This window comes from Sciurus carolinensis, chromosome 1 (assembly GCF_902686445.1).
Source record: "Sciurus carolinensis chromosome 1, mSciCar1.2, whole genome shotgun sequence".
NCBI lineage: Eukaryota > Metazoa > Chordata > Mammalia > Rodentia > Sciuridae > Sciurus > Sciurus carolinensis.
In genome coordinates, this window is record NC_062213.1 from 156701393 (window position 1) to 156723544 (window position 22152).

The following is a 22152-nucleotide window of genomic DNA, read 5'->3' on the forward strand; positions in this document are numbered from 1 at the left end:
AGTACATGGAATGCTTGGGGAGTAAGAAGAGGTAACTTGGAAGACCCAACTTCAACCCAAACTTCACAAACCTGTATGTCATATTCCATGCGATGTTTAAAGCTCAGTTGTTTTCTTGCTCAGGTGTAAGAATCCAATTACTGTTCCCTGAGTTCAGGACATGAGAGAATCTTATTGCAAAAGATACAAAACGTGTGTGTGTGTGTGTGTGTGTATAACTTTTAAGCTCTAAGTTTTGATTCTCTTCTTGAAAACACCAAGCTTCCATTCTAATCCCTTCCCCATCCTCAAACAAGAAGTTAATTTCATAACAGAGATTTTCACCTTTAAAAAAACAAAACAAAACAAACAAAACAACAACAAAAAAACCCACCTAGCAGTCCATGAAAAATTTACTTTTCTGGGAAAACAGGACACCCATGCATTCCCTCCAGCATAGAATTAACCATTTAATATTAATGACATAGATTTATTTGCTCAGGAAGAGGGAACTATGTTCTACACATTTTTAAATGTTTACTTTTTAGTTTATCCCATTTGACCAGGGATTAAACCCAGATGAGCTTAACCATTGACATGCACCCCCAGTCCTTTTTATGTTTTATTTTGAGACAGGGTCTTGCTATGTTGCTAGGGCCTAAGTTGCTGAGGATAGCTTTGAACTCACGATCCTCCTGCCTCTGCCTCCTGAGTTGCTAGGATTACAGGCGCGCGCCACTATGCCTGGCTTATCCCATTTGATGTTTCAATTCCTTTGCGTGTTTGAGATGGTCAGGAGGCCTGAAGTTGACCTTAGCCATTGAAGGAGGCATCCTGCAGCTGGGCAACAGACCTCCTAGGTTATGATATGAATGTAACTTGCCTCTTGCACAAGAAGTGGTACATTAAGCGAATCACTGTAGCCACTCAAACTGTCTGTTGAATACAGTTTATTTCACTAGACTGCAATTTTATACACAGTATGAAGGGGTTTCCAGATAGCACATATATAGTTTACTTTCTGTACTGCTGAAGAACCAATTTTTTACATTATATCATAAGACCCTATCATTATTCAGTGAATTTTTCCAACTACATATAAACGGAGATTTACCACACACACGGTGCAAGAATGTCTTTATAACATATTTGAATCACAAAATGTGAATCTAAAATACATCACTGTAATTCGAACACTACTTTAAAATTACAATGCCCCATGTCATAGTAGCCAGATTTGATTAATCCCCGTGTAAATCAAAAGCAGTTTGGTGGGTAAGTTCTTGGGTAACTGGCAGCAGCTTTTAACTATGATTTCAAAAGAAATCTTTAATTAAGAACCAAAATCTCACAATTTTAAAATGTCTTCCCTTATGTGTCTAATATTCTCAGAGTCAAAATGGGACATTTTAAAATTTATAGTCTTTAAAAGAAGGAGAATAAATCCAACCCTCCCTTAGCTGAAGGACTGGAATGGTAATATTAGATTTCGTAGAAACCTAAGAAAAGGATTGTACAGGGGAGTGGAAATGAATTATAAAGAAACACAAAATTTCTTTTAAAACAGCCTGGGTTTCTCTGCCCCTCCCCACCTCTGTCAAACACAGAGAGAATACTGCATTACAAAAAAAGATGCTTTTCCACAAAAAGAGTAAACAAGTCGGAGAGAAAGGTTTCTTCATTTTCCCATTTTTTGGAATGGGGCAGTGGGATGATGCTGAGTTAAATAAGAGATCTAACTCCTTACTCAAAGAACCACGTCATCACGCACACGACAGCTAGTGACAATTGCTGAAAATTTCTCATGTGTTTCCTTTGCTTTCCCCCAAAGTTTGAGAGTGTTTGAAAGTTCAATAAATAGTAGAAAAATAATCCTTTACTTAGAAATTTTGAGATGCATCATTTAGAGCTTAACTTGAGTTCCATACAGCAACCGTGGTATCCAGGTACCGCTGAGAAACAAAGCACAATCTTCAAAGCACACACTGACCGGTGTCGGGAGGTGCCACGTTCGCAGTCTCTGGTTGAGCAGATTTTCCTCTTCCAGTTAAGGAGAGCTGAATGCTTCTGGCTCCCTGGAACATTCCTCTGGCTCAGCTTCAGTTACACATTTTGTCTGTGTTTGGAGGTTCGCCGTCTGTTCCATTCCATTAGCATCATGGCAGGTTCATTAATCAGGCTTTTCCCCTCCGTTTCAGAACCAGCTTCGTGTCCTCACAAATGTGATTTTGTTGTTGCTTCTCTGTTTTTAAACATGCCGATGGGCAGGCAATGAGTGAAACCGCTCTGGACAAAGCACAAACACAAAGGGTCTCTGACTGAGGGTTTTATGCTGGCTCTTTCTCTTTGCAGAACATTCTGTGTCTCCTAGACCCCATCTTCTCCTGGAGCCGAGGAGATCGTTAGCACTCTGCATCGACGGTATGTACTGTCACAGCTGCCTGTAAGTGGTGGCTGTGGTGTAGCGTGGGGTGGTGTGAGCGGTAGTGGTGGAACTTGTGACTTAGCAGGGCTGCAGTCTGGGGCGGTGTGTCCAGGTCTAAGTCCTCGTCATGGTTCCCCACGTCCACCCCGGCTGACAAGGGGTCATTGTTGCACGGAGGGTTTTCGCTGTCTTCCTGTGGGCTCATGGTGCTGTAACCTAGGGAAGGAACAGAGTGAGCACAGTTGAAACCTTCCAGGCTCAAGATGTCAGGAGGCACCCCTGTTTGTGTGATAACAGGTGCAGACACAGGCACCTGCACACTGTCAGCAGATGTTGAAGAAACTTCTCTTTTTCCTTGCAAAAGAACTATGAACTTTTAAAAAAATTGGTGCATTATAATTATACACAGCACTGGGATTCATTATGCCATATTTATACATACACAAAACCAAATTCAATTCATCTCACTCCCCGTACATTCCCTTTCCTTCCCCTCCTCCCTCCCTGGATCTGCTTGTTCTACTCTACAGTCTCCCTATTACTACTATTATTTTAATTAGTGCATTACGGTGATATAACAAGTGACATTCATTATGTTATAGTCACACATGGCCATAGCATAATTTGTTAGATTCAGTCCTCACCAAAGCAACTTATTTTTAAAAAGATCCTAAGTTTTTTTTCCCTAAAAATACATATAAATACATAATAAACACATGATCATTTAGACAACTGAGAAAGTATGGAGGAAAACAAAATAAACAAGAACCTTTACCAACCCCCAAAACCATGATACAAAACCTGAAATCACCCCACATCCTGCGACCTCTAGGTAACCACCACAGTCATTTGGGGAGCTCTGTCTTGTACTTCTTCCTGAGATTAAATTTTTCTCTCCTATGAAAGAAATCTATAAAGTTAGGCAACAGGCAACTTTAAGGGAAAGATCCAAATGATGCTCAGCTACTTCAGGGGTAGTGGAGCAATGAGCTTTGACATGCGTGTAGTGATGCCAGTCAGGACAAAGCCAGGGTGGCCATCACCACACACCTGCTCCATGGTAGGTACAATGTCAGGTGATTCTTACAAACCAATGAGGCATACCTGCTAATATCCAGTTTATAAGGCAGGGTAACAATGATCAGAGAAGTTAAGGTCCTTCTCAAAGGTTCTAGTACCTAATCAAACACTCCAAATCTATCCATAACAACTAGAAAAGGAATCAACTATTTTTTGTGTAAGCCAGCTCGCTGCATTTAAAGATTAATTTCTTTTGGTATCCTAAGTAACACATGTTTCAAAAGAAATTGCCCTTGTTGATCAAAGGATTCCATTCTAAGAACCCTGGCATGTTTTTAAATATTGCAGAAATCTCTTTAAATGTTGTGAGAAGTGGCAGCTCATTAATATTTTCACTGCATCTACAGTTAGCATCAATCGCACCCACCCATGGGTAGTGCTAGTCACATTTGTGGCTGCCAAATTGATGTGCTTGCAAACAGCTGAGCAGGATTTGTTTGTGGTTGAAAATGTATGCTCTGTGCAAAAGTGAGAGAGGCAATTCTCTGTCCTCAATGAAATCTTACTCAAATGATAGAATTCTTTGACAGTCCAATGTAACACATATTTATTGGGCACCTCCTATGTGCAGGTCACTGGATTGGTCCCTGGGGTAGCAGACACACAGATGAAAACCTGGTCCTGTAGAAGAAGCTCAAAGCTAGTCTTTAAGGAATAAAATGAGTAAAATTTGCTTGTACAAGTTATTCAATTACTCATATACTGCAGACCCTATGGGCTGGAGAGGGAGATGACAAAACATGAATAAGCAAGGTCTTCTTTCCTTAATGATTTTAACTGAGATATAATTGAAATCCAGAAGAGAAGATAATTCTGATTTGGGGAAATGAGGAAGTGTCACAACTCATTTCAGCTTGGTCTACATAGACACATGGGAGTTGATAAGTGGATATGAGTAAAGGAACAGGAGGCAGCTACCAAGAGGCCTGGAAATGTAAGGCCATGCCTGTACCATGTGATGCAGTGTGCACTCGCAGGTGCTAGAGGACAGGCCAGGTAGAAGGCGAGGACCTTAAGAGGTACAGTAGCAGTATTTGGAAATGAGGGAAGAAGCTGGCTTCAAGGGATTATTCCAGACTGGATTTGGTGACCCAATGGATGTGCCTGGTCAAGACACCAGGTGAGTTGACATTCTTGGATAAGGTTTCTAGGTTCAAAGGCCAGGAAAACAGGGATGCCTTTATCTGTGATGAAGAGATTAGGAGGCCAGAATAGAATAAGTTCCTCAGCTTTGGCGGTGCTAAGTCATAAGGACATGACACTGGAAATGAGGCTCTAAAACTTCAATAACAAGTGTGGGGCACACTTAGACCACCTTAAGCTATACATGTGAAGGCTATGTAGAAAATACGATTTTAGGGTTACATACAAAGTTCAGTGTAGAGAGTTCTCCTAGGATGCATGAGGTCCTGGGTTGGATCCTCAGCACCACAAAAAAAAAAAAAAAAAAAAAAAAAAAAAAAAAAAAGAGAAAAACATAATTTTAGTGAATCTCAGAGTCTGTGTTGATTACTCAAGTACCTCCTGGATACCTTATTATCTCTGTGTGTTTACAAGCACCCATGGTAACTGTTCATTCATTTTAGCATTCCCAGGTGTTATGTTTTGGATCCAAAATGTGTCCCAAAGGCTCATGTGTTGAAGGCTTGGTCCCCAATGCAGCAGTGTTCAGAGGTGGGCTTTTGAGAGGTGACTGGCTCAAGAAGGCTCTAACCTCATCAATGGATTAGTTCACTGACTAATTCATAGCTGAATAGACTATGAGGAGGTGGTGGAAATAATAGGAGGTAGGACCTAGTTGGAGGGAGTAGATCTTTGGAGGTGTGTCCTTGGGGACTATGTCTTATCCCTGACTCCTTCCTCTCTGTATCTCTATTTCTCCTTGCTCCCTGGCTGTCAATGAGGTGAGTAGCTTCCCTCTACTATGCCCTTCCGCCATGATGCTTTTGCTTTGCCACAGGCCTAAAAGCAATAGAGTCAGCTGACCATGTATGAAACCTCTGAAACCATGAGCCAAAATAAATCTTTCTTCCTCGAAGTTGATTTTCTCAGGTATTTTGTTATAGCAATAGAAAGCTGACTAACATATGGGGTCCTTCTGATTGACTCGCTCTCCCACTTTCCCTCATCCTACTGTATGCTTCATGCTTCCATTGCACATCTTCTATGAGAATCCTCTCGACCATATCCAAACTCTCTAAGGCTCCAGTCCTGCAAGCCACTGGAGTCAGGTGCTCCTTCTATGAGTTTACACAGCATTCTGTGCATACCTCTTTGTTTTACCATATTATAATAAAAACAGGGCTGTTTGTTCATTAGCAAATTATTTTCTTAAGTCTCACAGAATTATCTTTGGATTCCTAGTATTTAACACAGTGCCTCACACAAAGCAGGCACTTAAAAACAAACTCCAGCATACTATATTCCCCAAGCAATGGTATCAATGGGAATTTTTCTTTTTTTTGGTAATTTGTGTCTTTGCCTGGTATGATATTCACTAGTTTCATTGTAATTATGAAGATAAGTGAGGATTCTTTGGGTCCTGTGCAGGGTTTCTAACAAAGCCTGGTGATGCTCTGAACCTGGCTGGTCACAGTACCTGGGTTCACTCAGGATGACAATAATGGTAGCTGCCTCCCTGGCAATTTGGGGGTACCCCCAATTCTTCTGTTACTGTTCTCTGATGAGAACTCCAGTAGAGGCCTTTCCAAAGTAAAACTTTCATACTACAGCCATTCCATTTAATGTCCTCATTACAAAACAATTGCTCAATCCCTCTGTAGCTTCCTTTTACTTGAAAAATTAATAGGAGTCTGAAACAGGGAGCAAAAAAGAGAAAGATGACACATTTTTTCCCTCAACACATTAACTGCTTGCTCAGTGCCAGGCCACTCTGCTGAGCACTGGGAACAGTGATAAATGAAGGCAGACAGGGCCCTTGACTCTGGAGGAGGAAGCAGTATTTAAACACAATGGTTGTCTACTAACACTTTCAAAGGAAACAGTGTTTCCCAAAGGCATATGAAGAAAAGTGTCTGCAAAGACAATCTCAAGTGAGAAACTGGTTTCAGGAACGAGGCCAGGCATCCATAAAGAACAGAAGAGCCAAGATGAGGCTTTTGAGCTTTGGCAGTCTGCTCATGTATTTATGGGGTGGTTCTCTTGCTTGCAGGGGACGCTTGGTTCTTCTGGGGACTCACACACCATCTTGTGGCCACAGAGAGTAATTGCAGTCAGATATCTGCCTCTCCAAGTTTTGGACTAGGTTTTCAAGGTTCAACATTTATTTGCCTTTTAAGCATTTTGTAATATTTTCTATTTCTTTTTGCTTTTATTAGTTCATATAGTTGTATATAATAATCACGTTCATTCTGACATAATCATACATACATGGAATTTAATCTACTCCATTTCACTTCCCAGTTCCCTCCTTTCCTTTCCCTCCACCTCTACCTCTACTCTCATGGTCTACCTTCCACTCAACCATGGCCAAAAGTACTCACAGGTAGTGACTCTACTTGTAAGTATAACAGTTTGCTAAAAAACAATCACTGTAGGTATTCTTAGAATATTGACAAAAATGCCAGGTGCCTAATGGCAAGTTCAAGGTCAGCCTCAGCAACTTGGAGGGAACTTTTCTCAAAAAAAAAAAAAAAAGGTTGGGAATGTAGCTCAGTGGTAAAAATCCCCCTTGGGTTTCATCCCTAGTACTGCAAGAAAGAAAAACAAAACCACTAAAGACAACAATGGGGCTAGGGTGAGGCTCAGTGGTACAGCACTCACCTAGCATCTGCAAAGCTCTGGGTTTGAGCCCCAGCACCAAAACAACATTGACAAAAAGGCTCTACTTAAAAAAAAAAAAAATTTTTTTTTAAGTAGTTTGTCTTTTAAGAGATAAAATTTGATTCCTTTAAAATCCAAACATCGATTGGTCACATAAATATTTTGGTATCGGGGATTAAATTCAGGGTTGCTTAACCACAGTGTCACATGTCTGGTCCTTTTTAAAACTTTATATTTTGAGACAGGGTCTTGCTAAGTTGCTTAGGGCCTCACTAAGTTGCTGAGGCTGGCCTCAAACCTGCAATCCTCCTGCCTCAGCATCTTGAGTTGCTGGGATTATAGACATGTGCCATCATGCCCAGCTCGCATAAATATTTCTAGATAAAAATGCAGCCCGAAGTTTCCAAGTTTAGCTGGTTAATATTTAGTTTTAATTCTACAAGCATCACTACTCTAGACTCTAGGGTCTAGTCTGTTCAGCAGCTATTTATTTATGTATTTCAAATTTGCTTTTGTGTATCACACCAAAGACTCTTGTGAAAAGAACCCACACTGGGCAGAGCAGAACCATGGCACTGCAATCCTATTTGCTCCAGGCCCAGGCCCGATGCCTATTCCCCTAGAGGCTTCCATGATTTACCTGCAGTTAAGGGTGAACTATCTTGCCCTGTTTTTCTTCTTTGTACCCTCCTCCTCTAAGGAGGCTGTCACATTCCACCTTTTATCAATCTCAGGGATATAAGCATTAATTTCTGCTTTCCTCCCAGATTGCAAATTCCTTCAGGGCAAACAGGTAAACCCTGAGCACCAAGCCTATCTTATGTTATTTCATTTAATTCTTACAACAATTTTACCAGATAGGAATTTTTAATTTTACTTTAAAGTATTTGAAAACTCAGGTCTGAAGTTGGTCACTAACATCTCTACAGCTTGTTAAAAGAGAGATAGATAGATAGATAGATAGATAGAGAGAGAGAGAGAGAGAAAGAGGGTAAAATCCAGAGGGAACTTGACTTGACCCTTGACCCTGTCTCCTAAGTTCTCCACTGTACCACCCTGCCTTGCAGAAATAAGTTTTCCATTCTAACTTGCTCTGCAGTGCCTAGCACACAACAGATACCCCATACATTCACCACACAGGCAAATGTACAGATGAGTAAGAGGTGGGTTGGCCAGCAGTTAACTAGACTTCCTTGTTGAATGTGTATGTACAGCTTCTGCTGTAGGCACCATAGGGACGTTAACTCAATACCACCACGCTCAGTGACCCATCATACAGGATCAGGAATAAGACAACACCCAGTAAAGTTCTATTAATTTCATGATGTATTTAGAATATGTGGAATATCAATGCTTTCCACTTCTGGTAGTGCATTCTGTCTGCATGAAAAACTATTTTTTTTTTTTTTTTTTAATTCCTTGGGGATAAGAGGGATCCAATTATTGTGGAAAATGAAAGAAACCGAGCCCTTAGCTGAATTCCTTGGTTTTTCAGATATGGACACTGCACCATTCTCTTTATCTAAGCTGTTGCTTCATATGCCATTTCACTGAGGCAATGGGAGGGGCTCACAGACCACTGGAAACATCACTCAGAATCCCAGTTTGGTATTAATGTAACTGGGGAGAGAGACAGAAAAAGGATTCAGTATTTCTGCTGAATAAAAAATTATTTCTGTTGAACTTTAGCAGCCCCAAACCTGTTTTATTATTGAAAGGAGAAGGCACAGAACTGCAGAGCAGAAGAAATTTATGCAGGTTCAAAGGTTTTTCGGGAAAAAAAGCCAGAAAGTCAAGAAACTGAAAAATTTAAGTTCTGCTTTGGCTCTCCATAGAAACCCTAAGGTTCTGTTTAGATGGTGGGAACAATGTCATTCAGAGCCCAAATGAAGAGCCTCCAATTTACAAAGCAGCATTTCAGCTTCTCCTGCTTCCCAAAGGGAGCTGGAATACCTGGCAGTGGTGCAAGAGGTGCCGTGGGTCGCTGGAGGAGAACGACCCTGCCGCGAGAGCACGGAGGGAAGCAAACTGAAGGCTTTTTTTTTCTTTCAGGAGAGGTGTGGAAAAAGCTGAGTAAAAATGACTTAAACTATATTATTTATGCATAAAAGACCTGTTTCTGAGAGAAAAATAAAGATTTCTGGAAAATTTGATAAGCATCTTAGAAAAAAATAAAGAAAAAGAGATTTGATAACAACAGGAAAAGTTCTTCTATTCCTCTTATGTTTTTATAAAACAGTGGCAGGGGGCTGGGGAGATAGCTCAGTTGGTAGAGTGCTTGCCTTGCAAGCACAAGGCCCTGGGTTCAATCTCCAGCACTGCCAAAAAAAAAAAAAAAAAATTGGTGGCAGACCTGCTCACAGCCCAGGACACATCTGCTGCTCTTCGTGGCAATCAGCAAATGACACTAGCAGGTGAGAAGCCATGTGGTATGGGCGAGTCTCCGGGGGAGCGCGTGGCCTTCCTAGGTCATGGGCTCCCTTGGCACCTCCTCAGCCTAGAGGGTCCCTTAGCATCTTATTGGCGTGTTGTACACTCTAGTTTCCCTAATATCCTTGGTTCCTAACTTTCTTTAATCATCCTTCGAGGCTCCATGCAAATGTTTCTTTGTCAAAGTCTTTTCCGAGCCTCTAAGACAAGGCCAGAGATCAGTGTGGAGAGAGCTGGAGACAGCCCAGATCCTTGTCATGCCCCAACAGAGCCCTTAGTGATGCTGATGTTTGCCCAACAACCACACTGGGTCGTCAAACCTAAGGGGGTGCTGCTGGTCGTCCTGAGAACCAAGTGGGCGATCGGGTTCCACACAGACAACATGCATCCTCCTCCTCCTTCCTTTTTTGTGGTGTCAGAAATGAATCTAGGGCTTTGCATACTAGTCAAGGGCTCTATCCCAGCCCTGAATCCTTTGTGGCAACAACCTATGTGCCCAGAGGTCCCCTGGCTTATGTCTGGGAAGTGCTGGCTCCTGCAAAATGGCTTCATGCTGGTGTGCATCTTTTTGGGGAAACTATGTCAAAATAACTAACTTAACCACAGAGCGGGTGAGAGAAGGAGTAGGTGTGAGCATCATCCCACCGGCAGAGCAGGTTCCTACCGTCGTCTGTCGCAGGAAGCGAGAACTCACCATGATCACTTTCGGTTCCCGACCGGCCCCAGTAGCGACGCCTCCTTTCTGGACTGTGTGCATGTCTCTCAATGACGGCAGCTATGAACCGGGTGTTGCTGACTGCAGGAAGTCAAGGACAGTGAAGTCACTCTCATGCCAGCACCTTCATCCCTTCAACCCCCTTGCTCTGAGCAAGCTCACTTGCATGGCGGGGGAAGGTATTCTCTGGAGAGCTAGAATAAATAATTTTTTAAAAAAATTCTGAGGTTGGGAGGGTGACTTAGAAGGGGGCAGGGAAAGGTACTTAATTATCTAGCTCCAATGAGTACCAAAAGGCCACGTTCCAGGTAGCCAAAGGCCAGGGTATCTCAAGGAATGCTCCTTTGATATAGAAAATGTCATTCCCCCCCTGAGTTGTGTGCATGTGTGTATTAGTTAAGGAACTAAAAAATGCATCCTGGAACATTCCGTTCCTAGAGCCCTGTGTTGGAAAGTAATGAGGGAAAGAAAGGAAAAGCAAGTGGCTTTAGGTCAGAGCACTTAATGCAAAGAATAATAACATGAAGTCTTTTGAGATTTTTCTAAAACAAAGCAAGGACTTCCACTTATTCCTAATCAAAAAGGGAGGAAAAAAAAATCACGCCCACATGTCAAAGCTTCTTAAATTTTCATACGAGGCAAAAGGACATAAGAAAGAATATTTGTTTGGGATCAGCCTCCTGCTGACGCCTTCTGCCGCCAGGCCGCTCGGTACTCACTGATGCCTCTGTCCTCGTGGCTGTCGTCGTCCCTTTCATCTCTGTCATTCTCCAGGTTGGACATACGCACTGACATTTCTACCCATCATTAAAAAAAGAGAAACATGACTATTTAATCAAACAAAATCACCCGCTTTAATACCCTGCTGAGTGCTCGTTTGATGGCTGGGTGACAGCATTCCATCAAAAGTGAATCCTGGGCTGGGGGTGTAGCTGAGTGGCAGAGCATTTGCCTGGCATACGTGAGGCCCTGGGCTATATTCTTAGCACAGCGCGTGCGCGTGCACACACTCGGTAGAGTTTCTATCTTGGAAGAAAATGAGCTGAATCCCTCCGAGCTTTTTTGAAAGGAAGTGGGAGCAGGAATCAAAAGGAGAACAAGAAGTGAATAATCAAGCCAGGTGCAGTGGCACATGCCTGTCATCCCAGAGACTAGGGAAACTGAGGCAGGAGGATCTCAAGTTTGAGGCTAGCCTTGGCAGCTTAAAATACAAATATAAAAAGAGCTGGGGGTGTAGCTCAGAGGTAGAGTGACCTGGATTCAATCCCTAGTTACACACACACACACACACACACACACACACACACACACAATGAATAATCAAGAAGCACCTGAGGTTGATTTCTGAAGAGAGAGGAGAAAAGAAGCTGATGGAGGTCAAAAGATCTATAATCCTCTACTACAATGACAAAACAAAGCAACAAGGTTTAAAACCAAGACCTACCATGTGCATAAAATGGTGTTACAAAACTGTAAAAGGCCAGGCACAGGTCACACTGGACGATGATCATCCTCAGCCTAGCCACATCTCACCAAGGGCTGGTGCACTGTCATTATCCCTGCCACTGAATCAGACCTCATGGTCCCTCGGCCCCCTTCAGGGTTGCAGTCATGGAAAAGCCTTCCAACCCATTGTTACTGCTGCCAGGTGAGCTACCTTGCCAGTTAACTTGATCTCCATAAGTCAGGTTAACACATCCCTGGGGCTTTGAGAGGAACCAGGATGGCTATTCATTGGCTTTGTTCCCTTCACATGAGTAAGACAGCACACTTAAAACTTGGTATCTCGGTACCAAGGTCATGATAACAGATGTTTTCTTTTTCCACTTGACTGATTTCTTATCCTGTTTTAAGCGACGTGGTTATTCAAAGTTGTGCTCCTTCACATTATATAATAGCAACTGCAATACACAGATCCATGTTCTTGGCAGCAGTGACGTGGGGAATTGCCAGGGCAGTGTATCTGACACAAGAAAATTTCCCACTCACCACCCCAGTTCCCCGGCTGGCTCACTAGAGGCAGGCCATGCTGGGCTAATGCTGGTAAGAAGAGAGAATCCAGGGATTTTTCTGGGGAATCAAAATGGGGCTTGCAGGGTTCAGGCATTAAAGAAAACAGGCTTTGGGAACTTTGAGATGACCCCAAAGATGCTGAGGATATTTGATACCCTGGCAATTTCTTAAGAGATTTAACCAACTGGTCATTGTCCTTCCAGTTGGGGATTCATTCTGCACTTACCTTGGGCAGCAAGAGGAGACATATGCTGGTGACTCCGGCGATGAATCTGATGGCGGTAGGCGTACACAGCAAGGACCAGCACCATGATGCAGCCCATGATGCCTCCGGCCACAGGACCCACGGGGGCACTCTTAATCATGTTTAACGTTATCACCTCATCACCTTCAGCAAATACACAAACACAGGTTGCTCGCTAAGATTCCCACATGTGGTAGGAAGTGGGGATGGAAGGAGGATGGCGGATGGGAAGGACCAGAGCAGGAAGGATTCCGATGAACAGTCGTGTGGCACTCTGAATTCCTCAAAGAAGAGTCCCCAGAATGTGGGAGCAGAAGCTTCGTTTGGCTCCTTGTTCTAAATCAGAGCAAGCGCACAAGGGCGAGATTTGCTCGAGTAGATGAAAATCACTTCAACAGACAGCACCCAGTGCTATAAGAGCCCTAGCTCTGGGAGGAGGAGGAGACAGTACCCAACACAGAGGCAAGGGCAATGTGGGCCTCTCTGAGGGTCATGTCATCCATTTGCTGAAATAAGGGACTGAGACGCAATAAATATGTGCTAAAAAGACCACCTTTCAGAGCTTGTGGGTTCCCTTTAAAGTACTATTTGCTCTTTCCAGGTAGGAAACTGCAGGTGGACAAAGAAAATGATTGCCTGGAGCACATTTGCCTCAACTATACCCTCAACTGGCCCTGTGGTATCCCAGGAGCTCAAAAATAATGTGGTGGGTGTTCAAAGTCAAGGCATAGGTGGTCCCCAACCTATCATGATTTAGCTCAGATTTTTCAATTCGATGACGACACAAAGCAACAGTGCATTCAGTAGAAAATGTGCACTGACTTTTGAACTTGCATCTTTTCCTGGGCTGGCAATATGTGGGAGGATACTCTCCTAGGATGCTGGGCAGCGGTAGTGAGCCCTGGCTCCCAGTCAGCCACTCGGTCTTGAGGGCAAACAACTGATGCTCTATGGAGAGCTGTGTTGCTAAGCTATGATGTTTGACAGGTTAAATGGATTACAGCCATCTTGTCTTAGGACATTTTCAACTTACAATGGGGTTTACTGGGATGCAATCCCATCATAAGTTGAGGAGCATCTGTATTAATTATATTTGACTCAACTGTCAGCTAAGAATTAGAACTTGGAGCTAATTCCAGGAAGACACTGACAAAAATCTACTGAGAGAAATAGTGTTCTTGGCAGTGTCTTCAAGGTCTGGGAGCCCAAGCCTGGAGGCTCTCCTCCCTGTGGTGTTCTGTACCCCATCTGGAGCTGTTGTAGCAGCACTGGGAAGGTTTGGTGTCTGCTGACTCTGAGACCCTAAATACTGATGTGTTGCTCTAGGACTTTTGCCTCGTGACAGCTGCAGCGGGGAGGAAAAAGAGGAGGCTGCACAGGAAATAGCTGTGCGGTGGTCACTGCGTGTCACTGGCCCTGTACTTCTGACAGCTGGCAGCACATTCACGCAGACCCTGGAGCTCAGGAAATCAGGCCTGTGATTCTCAGAACAAGCTTTATGGGAGTGAATTCCAGTCTTTCAAAGGCTGGCAGGTCATATGGCTGCTTGGTGTCTCTGCACTGAATATCTGGCCAGCTCTGAAGGTAATAATCTGCCTTGGTTTTATAACTACAGACTACTGGCAAAGGAATCAGGGAAATTAGGCAGAGGGTTATTTATTTATTTTTAATATTTTTAAAGTTGTCAATGGATCTTTTATTTATTTATATGTGGTGCCGAGTATCGAACCCAGGGACTTGCATGTGCCAGGCAAGTGCTCTACCACGGAGTCACAACTCCAGTCCTGAAGATTATTATTTTAATATTTTTTGTTGTAGCTGGATATGGTGGCACACACCTGTAATCCCAGTTACTGGAGAGGCTGATGCCAGAGGATTACAGATTTGAGGCCAGCCTGGGCAACTCAGGGAGACTCTGTCTCAAAATAAAAATGTCTAGGGTGTAGCTCAGTGGTAGAGCATCCCTGCATTCAATCCCCAGTACTGTTAAAAAAAATTTTTTTTGACTTAGTATATAGTTGGGAAAATGTGTATTTAAGAATCAAGTTGTTTTGGGTCCCCAATAAACATACCTATTGCTCCCATGTCATCAATGTAAGGACTTTTGGCTCCCACAATGCCCCCAAAGCATTCCTTCTGCGGTGCACAGTAGGATTTGTCCAGGTGAGTCTTCCCATCACTGTCCACCACACACCATTCGCAATCCAGCACGCCAAAACAGTCCCTGCCAGAGACAACACTTCATATTCCAGAAAGTCATGTGGGCGAGAGGGCAAAGACATTCCTGAGCTCCAGACTGGCTACTGCTGTGCATGACCTGCCTTTTCCTTTCCCTTTCTTTCAAAATTGGAGCAGCAGTAGTCTGACTGGGGATAGTTGCTTTATGCCTCTTGCCCACTTGGAAATGAAACAAAACTGCTCTCCATGAATTAAATTCTGACACCCACACATCATGGACTAGTGCAGGGTTATTCCAAATCATTCTGACAGACCACATGAAAATGACCCAAAGGTTTCTTTGATTTTGATCTAATATCCCCTATGTGTGTGGTCATTGTGTTTTAAAAAAATAATGGAATAGTCAAATAAGTTTAGGAAAACTGAGGCTGCTTAAAATGATTTTCTGCCAATTCTTAGAGCATTTAATATATTACATTCACAATGACTCTCTTAAGAGAATACATTCAGTGGTGGTGCTTCCCAAACCTAAGAGATAGGGGCTACAGCATAACATCCCAAATTAATCAGTCTGATGACACACCTCTCCTCTGATAGAGTACACACCAAAGCAGGGCTGGCTGTCCCCATATATACTTGCTATGCTTAATCAAAGGATAACCAAAGCTATAATGAACTAATCACACCCCCACCCTTAGTCTACCCAGCCACGATTCCTTTGATGTTTAGGGTAACACATCCTAGGAGTAGTGCAAAGAGAGTAGGGGACATGCAGCTTTTAGTTCTCCAAACTTCCATGAAGCAGACCTGCTTTCTAAGAAAGGAAAATTAACAAGTTTCAAAATATCACGGAGAGCCTTGAGGCTAGGTTGCGTTTCTGGATCCCAGGAGGTCCTGCTCCCTGGCCTTGCTTCTGCACACCATGTCTCCTCACACTCTGTTTATTTCAAGAGAAACATTCCCCGCCTGTGGTCAAATGCCAAATAGCTGTAACAAGCGGGAGCTGGGTGACATTTAATCTGGTGGACAAAAGGCATCTACAAATCCATTTCAGACAGAAAAACTGATACTCTTTTCAAAGCAGCAAGACTGGGAATAATCAAGTATTGGCTGGAAAAGCTCAGTGATGCTGCTGGTCACCATTCCCTACGAGGTCTCCTTACCCACTTTCCATCCTCTGACTGCACCTGCTGTTGACACACTGGTGAAGGGAATCCTGTAGGCTGGGATCAATGGCAGTGTATGTTACTGGCTCCTGGTGGACCTCACAGCTTGGGTTTCTGTGCAAGGAACAAATCTGGAGGTTAGGACCTATATTACCCACATTTTCAAACCCATCATACCCTGGTCCTTGACCGTGGTCAGACAAATCTTGAGTTTGAATTCTGGCTTTTCCACCTAGTGTAACCTTGGGTCAATTATTTAACTACTTTGGGCTTCAATTTGTTTATATTTATGTACAATAGAACACACACACACACACACACACACACACACACACAAACACACACACACACAATGAAAGAGTAAACATTCAACATTCAACACTCTTACTTTTATGAGATGCTCACTGTTACTCACTGTTAACAACTCAATGACATTTTTTTCTCTACCTAAACAGATATATGCTACATTAGTATATGCATATACATGGCACTTCTTTAAATAGTGCATATATATCATGGATGCACTTGTGAAAAGTACCTGTATGTGAATCACAGAGCTGATTACCAAACTAAGTGACTTAAAGTACTAAAATACCTGACACATAGGCACTTAGTAATGCTCATTTTTTTTGTACATAGCACATACATTTTTTTTTTTTTTTTGGTCCTTACTAGACATCTTTATCCTCCTGAAAGTATCAACAAATCAACCAAATGCCCCAAATGTGATCAAACACTCAGGAAGTTAAGGAAGAAATATAGCAAAACCAAAGGGATTGCAGTTTATCATCCTGTTTTCTAAACAAGGTAATTCAGGTTTACAATGGCTACAACCTTAACCTAATGCTGGAAAGCAAAGGTTAGCATTATTAATCAACATAGTTTTGAATCTGGATTAAAATACTTTTCCTTAAAGCATCATGCCCAGAATAGATCCTCTACTCTTGAATTAAACAACTTTTGTCAATCAAGTTGCAACTTAATTTTTGTTGTCACTGTAAATACTTAAGTAGTAGATCACCTAAAAATGACATGGCTCCCACTTTCAATGAACAAGCAGTTAACATTAAGAAAAGTGACCTTAGAGCTCTGAGAATCCATTCTAATTAAGAGAGCAAGGTATAAACTGTAAATCCACACAAAAGTTGTAATAGAAATATTTTTCTTTTCATGCCTGCATTAGAAAGACAAGTAAAATCCAGGTGTCAGGGACATGCAAACACAGTAAAAGAGTTTCTTTAGTTCCGTACTTTTCAAACAAATGAACTAAACACATATACTTTTGATAATTTACAGCATTTAAATTTAACCTCAAGGCGGACATCATTTGAAATCTGGTTTACTAAACAGGTTCATCATTGGAATGAATCACTTTTGTATACCACAATCAAAACCAAATCCATAGGAAACCTCATAGCATTTTGTATATACTTATGTGTACACATATATGGAGATCGTATATCAAACGTGTACACACACACACACACACACTCTCTCTCTCTCTCTCTTTTACCGGTTCTCTGCGTTGGTGAGGTTTCCAGTACACTCATTGACCTCTAGGGGGCACTCACAAGGGCATTCACATTCATTTTGTTCCATTCTGAAAAGCAAAGGGAAAGTTAATCGGCAGAGGGTCAATGACAACCCTATATTGTTTATGCACTGTAGAAGTAAAATGAAGAAGCCCATTTGTCAGTTAAAATTACAATAAAAAAAAAGAAGTGGTGACCAAAGGTTTAAATACCCAGTTGACCTTGGTCCAGTGCCCTGTGGACAATGATGCAGCAAACAGTACAGCTCTAAATGCTTCTGTAACCATGCCTTTCCTTTTCCTCAGGACACACACCTGCCTGTTCTGTTCATTTGCATATGCTATTTTGAATGCCTGGCATCAGTTAAATTTTTAAACAGTGTGGGGAACAGAGAGAATGACCCATGGCATCTTTACCGGTGACAGTTGAGACAGAGTCGGTCCACCATGCTGCAAGCACAGAAGGCAAGCGAGTCGCACGTCTCATTGACAATGCCAACAAATGCATTGGTTCCTGGGATCCTCGCCAGTCTGTATTTAGAACAGTGGCTGCCGTGCACAAGGTTAGTCAAATCCCCCTACAGAACAATCAAGGTGTCAGCAGTGACAGACAGTAATGCAAAGACTCAGTCCTACCTTGGTGAAAACAATCCTTCAACCATCTGCTCAAAATAGCCTCAAATAAAACTTTGTTTATCATTATAAAAGTAGTATACAGTCACTGTTAAAAATACGGGAAAATATTACTCAGTCCCATCAGTCAGATGTAATTCCCATTTGTCAGCTGCAAACACATAATCTTTTATCTATGTATACACAAATACACATTTTTATAGTTGATTTGATAATCTTTTTAAAAACACATAACAATGTCATAAAAGTGAAAATTTCAAGGAGCAATGAAAGACAACTTTCAGGTAAGGAATAGCTTAAAATTTATTCAAAGGCAAACCTAATTAACCACAAAGCACATTTCTTTCCCTTGGTCAATAAACCTTTCTCCTAGAGTAATAAAATATTTAGAAACTAAAGTCTCTTTAAGAGGCTAGTTTCCTGCTTTCAGAATATTTCAACAATCTAAAGCAGGCATCCCTTTTTTCACTCCATAACAAGCAAATGTGATAGCTTCTTAGATCGCCAGATTTGTTCATTCTATTAGAAAGCCAAAGATTCAAAAGCATGTTACAAAGTTGTGTGTAACCATTTTCCTGCATGTGTCAAATACCCTGAGGCCAATGAGTGCCTGTTTGTAAGCTCTTCATTGCCTAGGTGTGTGCGTTGAGGAAGAGCCTAACTCTGAGAATCTGAGCATTGAGTGGGTTCCTGGGGGTTTAGATGCATTTCCCACTGTGTGGAAATAACAGTGTATGAAATAACACAGCCTTCTCATTCTGTTAGTGCCAATAACCAGAATGCTCCAATTCCATTTTGGGATAAGGTGGACCCTTAAGAAATTATTCTAATTCACCTTGACATATGCCTTTCTTAAATGGCTCTACCTGAGTATATTGGCTTTGTCTACTGAAAACTCTGAAAACCCTTGCACAAATAATACAAGGCACACAAAAAGCCAGATTTCCCCATGACAACCTTCCAGCCTCCCTCTGACCACTCAAGTTTGTCACTGTTCCCTTTCAAAGACAGTCCTGCTCAAAATGGTATGGGGTCTGAATGGAGTGGCAATGACCTCCCTTTCTTTGAAGAGTTAATAAATCAATTACCTGAAAAAAAAAATGCATATGTACTGTTAACATATTCACTTTCTAAACTCCTCTCTTTTCAACTTAACCCACTACATTTAAAAATTATTTTTAGCCAAGCACAGTGGCACATGCCTGTTATCCCAGTGACTTGGGAGGCTGAGGCAAGAGGGTTGCAAGTTTGAGACCCGTCTCAGCAACTGAATGAGACCCTATCTGACAAGAAAAAATAAAAAGGGCTGGGGATGCAGCTCAGTGGCAAAGCACCTCTGGATTTTATCCCCTGTACCAAAAAAAATTTTTTTTAAATTACATATTTAATGACTGATGTAACACCTATACTAAATTAAAGACTAACTTTCTGTGAATAACTTCTTGAATGTTAGTTCTATTTCCCTGTTATAATTGCTCCTGATTAGGATTATTTTTTACATATTAACAAGAATATCCTTAATACATTTAACCACAACCAGGTAAATTTTGCAGCAACTCAAATTGTGCAGAGTATCCTAAGATCAAAAAAGGAATTATTTTCAGGTGATTTGCACGAGAGTTCCCATCTAACGGGGCAATGATCAAGAACTGACCCACAGTGGCCTTAGGAATTTAAGGAGACTGAGTGATCTCTGGAAGACAGGAAAAGAAGAGCACGTGGTGCCACATATATTTATACAAGAGTGTGGGAACAGACCTCAGCAGACATTTCAAAGGGAAAGATTGGGTGAGTCTTTAAACAAACAAAACCAAAACAAAATACCAACTGTGAGACTTTAAAATATTCCCTGCTCTGCTCTGGACTTTCTATCCCACAGTCATCTAATCAGGAGCTGGACTAAGATTGTGTCCCATCATACTGTTCTGTAATTCTAAGGCTATGAAAAAGGCAAGAGCAATATGCAGGCATTAACCCATTATTCCATTTCCTATTTGATAGAAGGATGGGAAATGAGAGTGCTACGGAATCAACTTACCACAAGGCTAGTGTTGAACTTATAAAACCTTTGGACTGTTCGGTCACTAAAGCTGTTGCACAGGTTTTTCTTTACGAAGTTGGGGTGGTTCAGGATATCATTTGCTACCAGGGGTTCCTAATAAGGCCAAAGAGAACAGAAGACAATGCCATGGAATGAGGTATAGGCTGTTGGAGAACTGAGATTATCAGCTTTGCAACAAATACCTTGTGGGTGATGTGCTGCTGTTCCACAGGTGCATGTCCTTTGGGGTCAATGAGAGTTGGATGTGCCACCAGATAACCCCTGTCCTCCATTATGAAGCACCTGTAACCAAACAAGTGAGGTTCATTCATGTGAGTTGCTTTTCTGTGCTTTCAGAGGGCTTTACCTTGCTAGCCCTGAAACCAATTGCATTTATTTCAAGTTCTCAACAAATACTTATTGAAAAAAAAAAATGAAGGCAGGCTGGCTGGTAGGTAGATAGACACTTTATTCTTGAGATGGTGGACTGCCTGGGAGGCAGGGCAAGGTCAGAGTTACACCACCCTCTGTGGTCACCTACATAGTTCATACAGAATGTGCCTACTCCATCCAAGTATGATGGACGGAAAAGAGTTTTTGCAAGGATATATGTGACTTGAGTATTTATAGGTATCAATGTTAAGTAAACCATGTAATTACTTTTTTCAATGATAACCATATATAAAATAAAACATTCTGTGGAAATATGAACTCTATTTGATGGAAACATTAAATAAGCAAAGCTAGAATTGCTTTAATCAAGGCTGCATTCTGCTTTATTTTATTCTACATTGGTTATATCACTTTGCCAGGAATCCTGCACTTCCCCATTAAGGGCCAATGTGAAATTCAGCCCTGACATGAAGCATGGACCATGAGATTGAACTAAAAAAGCTATTTTTAAAGCAGCCTGCATTAAATCAAGGGAATGCCCTTGCTTTGATCAGACATGTTCTTTTGAAATTCAGGAGGCAAAGACTTTTAGTTCCATGAGCATCTTTCTGGGGAAATGTAAAAGGAGCAGTCTAAGCAGCTGAAATTTCACAAGGACTTTGGTTTAATGACTAAGTTAACATCAAAAGTACTACCCAAGAGTACCCTCCGGTCTTTCTAGTACCAAAGATATGGGAAACCTCTAATTACTGACTTCTAGGGAAATAAGAGCTTTTGGTGCATTCTGTGCCAGTTACTCATTTTTTACGTGCAGCATCTATTTGTCTAAATCATCTTAAAGGAAAGATGAGAAAAAGAAGAAAAATCTTTTCAATAGAAGGCTCTTTAATAGAACACCCAAGTCATGAACTTGACTTATCTTGACCATAACTATGTAGTTGCCATTTATCTAGAGATATCTGACATCTGTTTCTTTTTAGTTTGGCAATAGACAGGAAACAGTGTCCCTAAGGGGCTTACCTTATTTTGTTGCCACCATCTTGGTTACAAACTGGTAACAGGTCCATCAGAACCTTGTAGAAGTATCTTAGTGTAAAGTCAATGCCCATCACAGCCACAGTGTGCCCGGAAGACAGCTGTGTACTTCAAGTGAAAAAGATCAATGAGGACAAGAGGCATGGCTTATTTAAGCATAAAAGATATGTTCAGTCATAAGGACATTGTACAGGATCAGAAATACATTCCCAATGTTCTTCCCCACTTTCCGTGCCTGTAAAAACTAAGTGACTGATTTAATGTAACTTGACTTATCATGAGAGAAAACATTAAGACTTAAGATATGACTTTCTGAATAAGACCAGTGCCAAACACAGGCAGTGGTGGAGTGTGGCTAGCCCTGACTCCACATATGTTCAGAGAGTGGTTAGACTATTTGGCAAGAATATAGGTACAGAGGTATCACAGTGGAAGGTTGGATGCTTGGCTATTATGCAATCCCCTTACTTGTTTCCTTCATTTTGTAGATAAGGGAATGAAGATCC

At 41.8% G+C, this 22152-nt stretch overlaps 1 protein-coding gene across 1 annotated transcript in view; it reads right to left on the reverse strand.

Annotated features, from left to right (window-relative positions):
- Window positions 1–743: 743 nt before the first annotated feature.
- Cachd1 (cache domain containing 1) overlaps window positions 744–22152 on the reverse strand; it is a 216731-nt gene continuing 195322 nt past the window's right edge. The window contains exons 17-27 of the mRNA XM_047549751.1: window positions 21632–21754; window positions 20422–20521; window positions 20216–20332; window positions 17962–18122; window positions 17527–17613; window positions 16011–16127; window positions 14742–14893; window positions 12652–12813; window positions 11132–11209; window positions 10392–10493; window positions 744–2620 (exon numbers count right to left, since the gene is read on the reverse strand). Of these exons, the coding sequence (XP_047405707.1) occupies window positions 2382–2620; window positions 10392–10493; window positions 11132–11209; window positions 12652–12813; window positions 14742–14893; window positions 16011–16127; window positions 17527–17613; window positions 17962–18122; window positions 20216–20332; window positions 20422–20521; window positions 21632–21754 (1438 nt within the window). The 3' untranslated portion in view covers window positions 744–2381. The remainder of the gene's footprint in view (window positions 2621–10391; window positions 10494–11131; window positions 11210–12651; window positions 12814–14741; window positions 14894–16010; window positions 16128–17526; window positions 17614–17961; window positions 18123–20215; window positions 20333–20421; window positions 20522–21631; window positions 21755–22152) is intronic.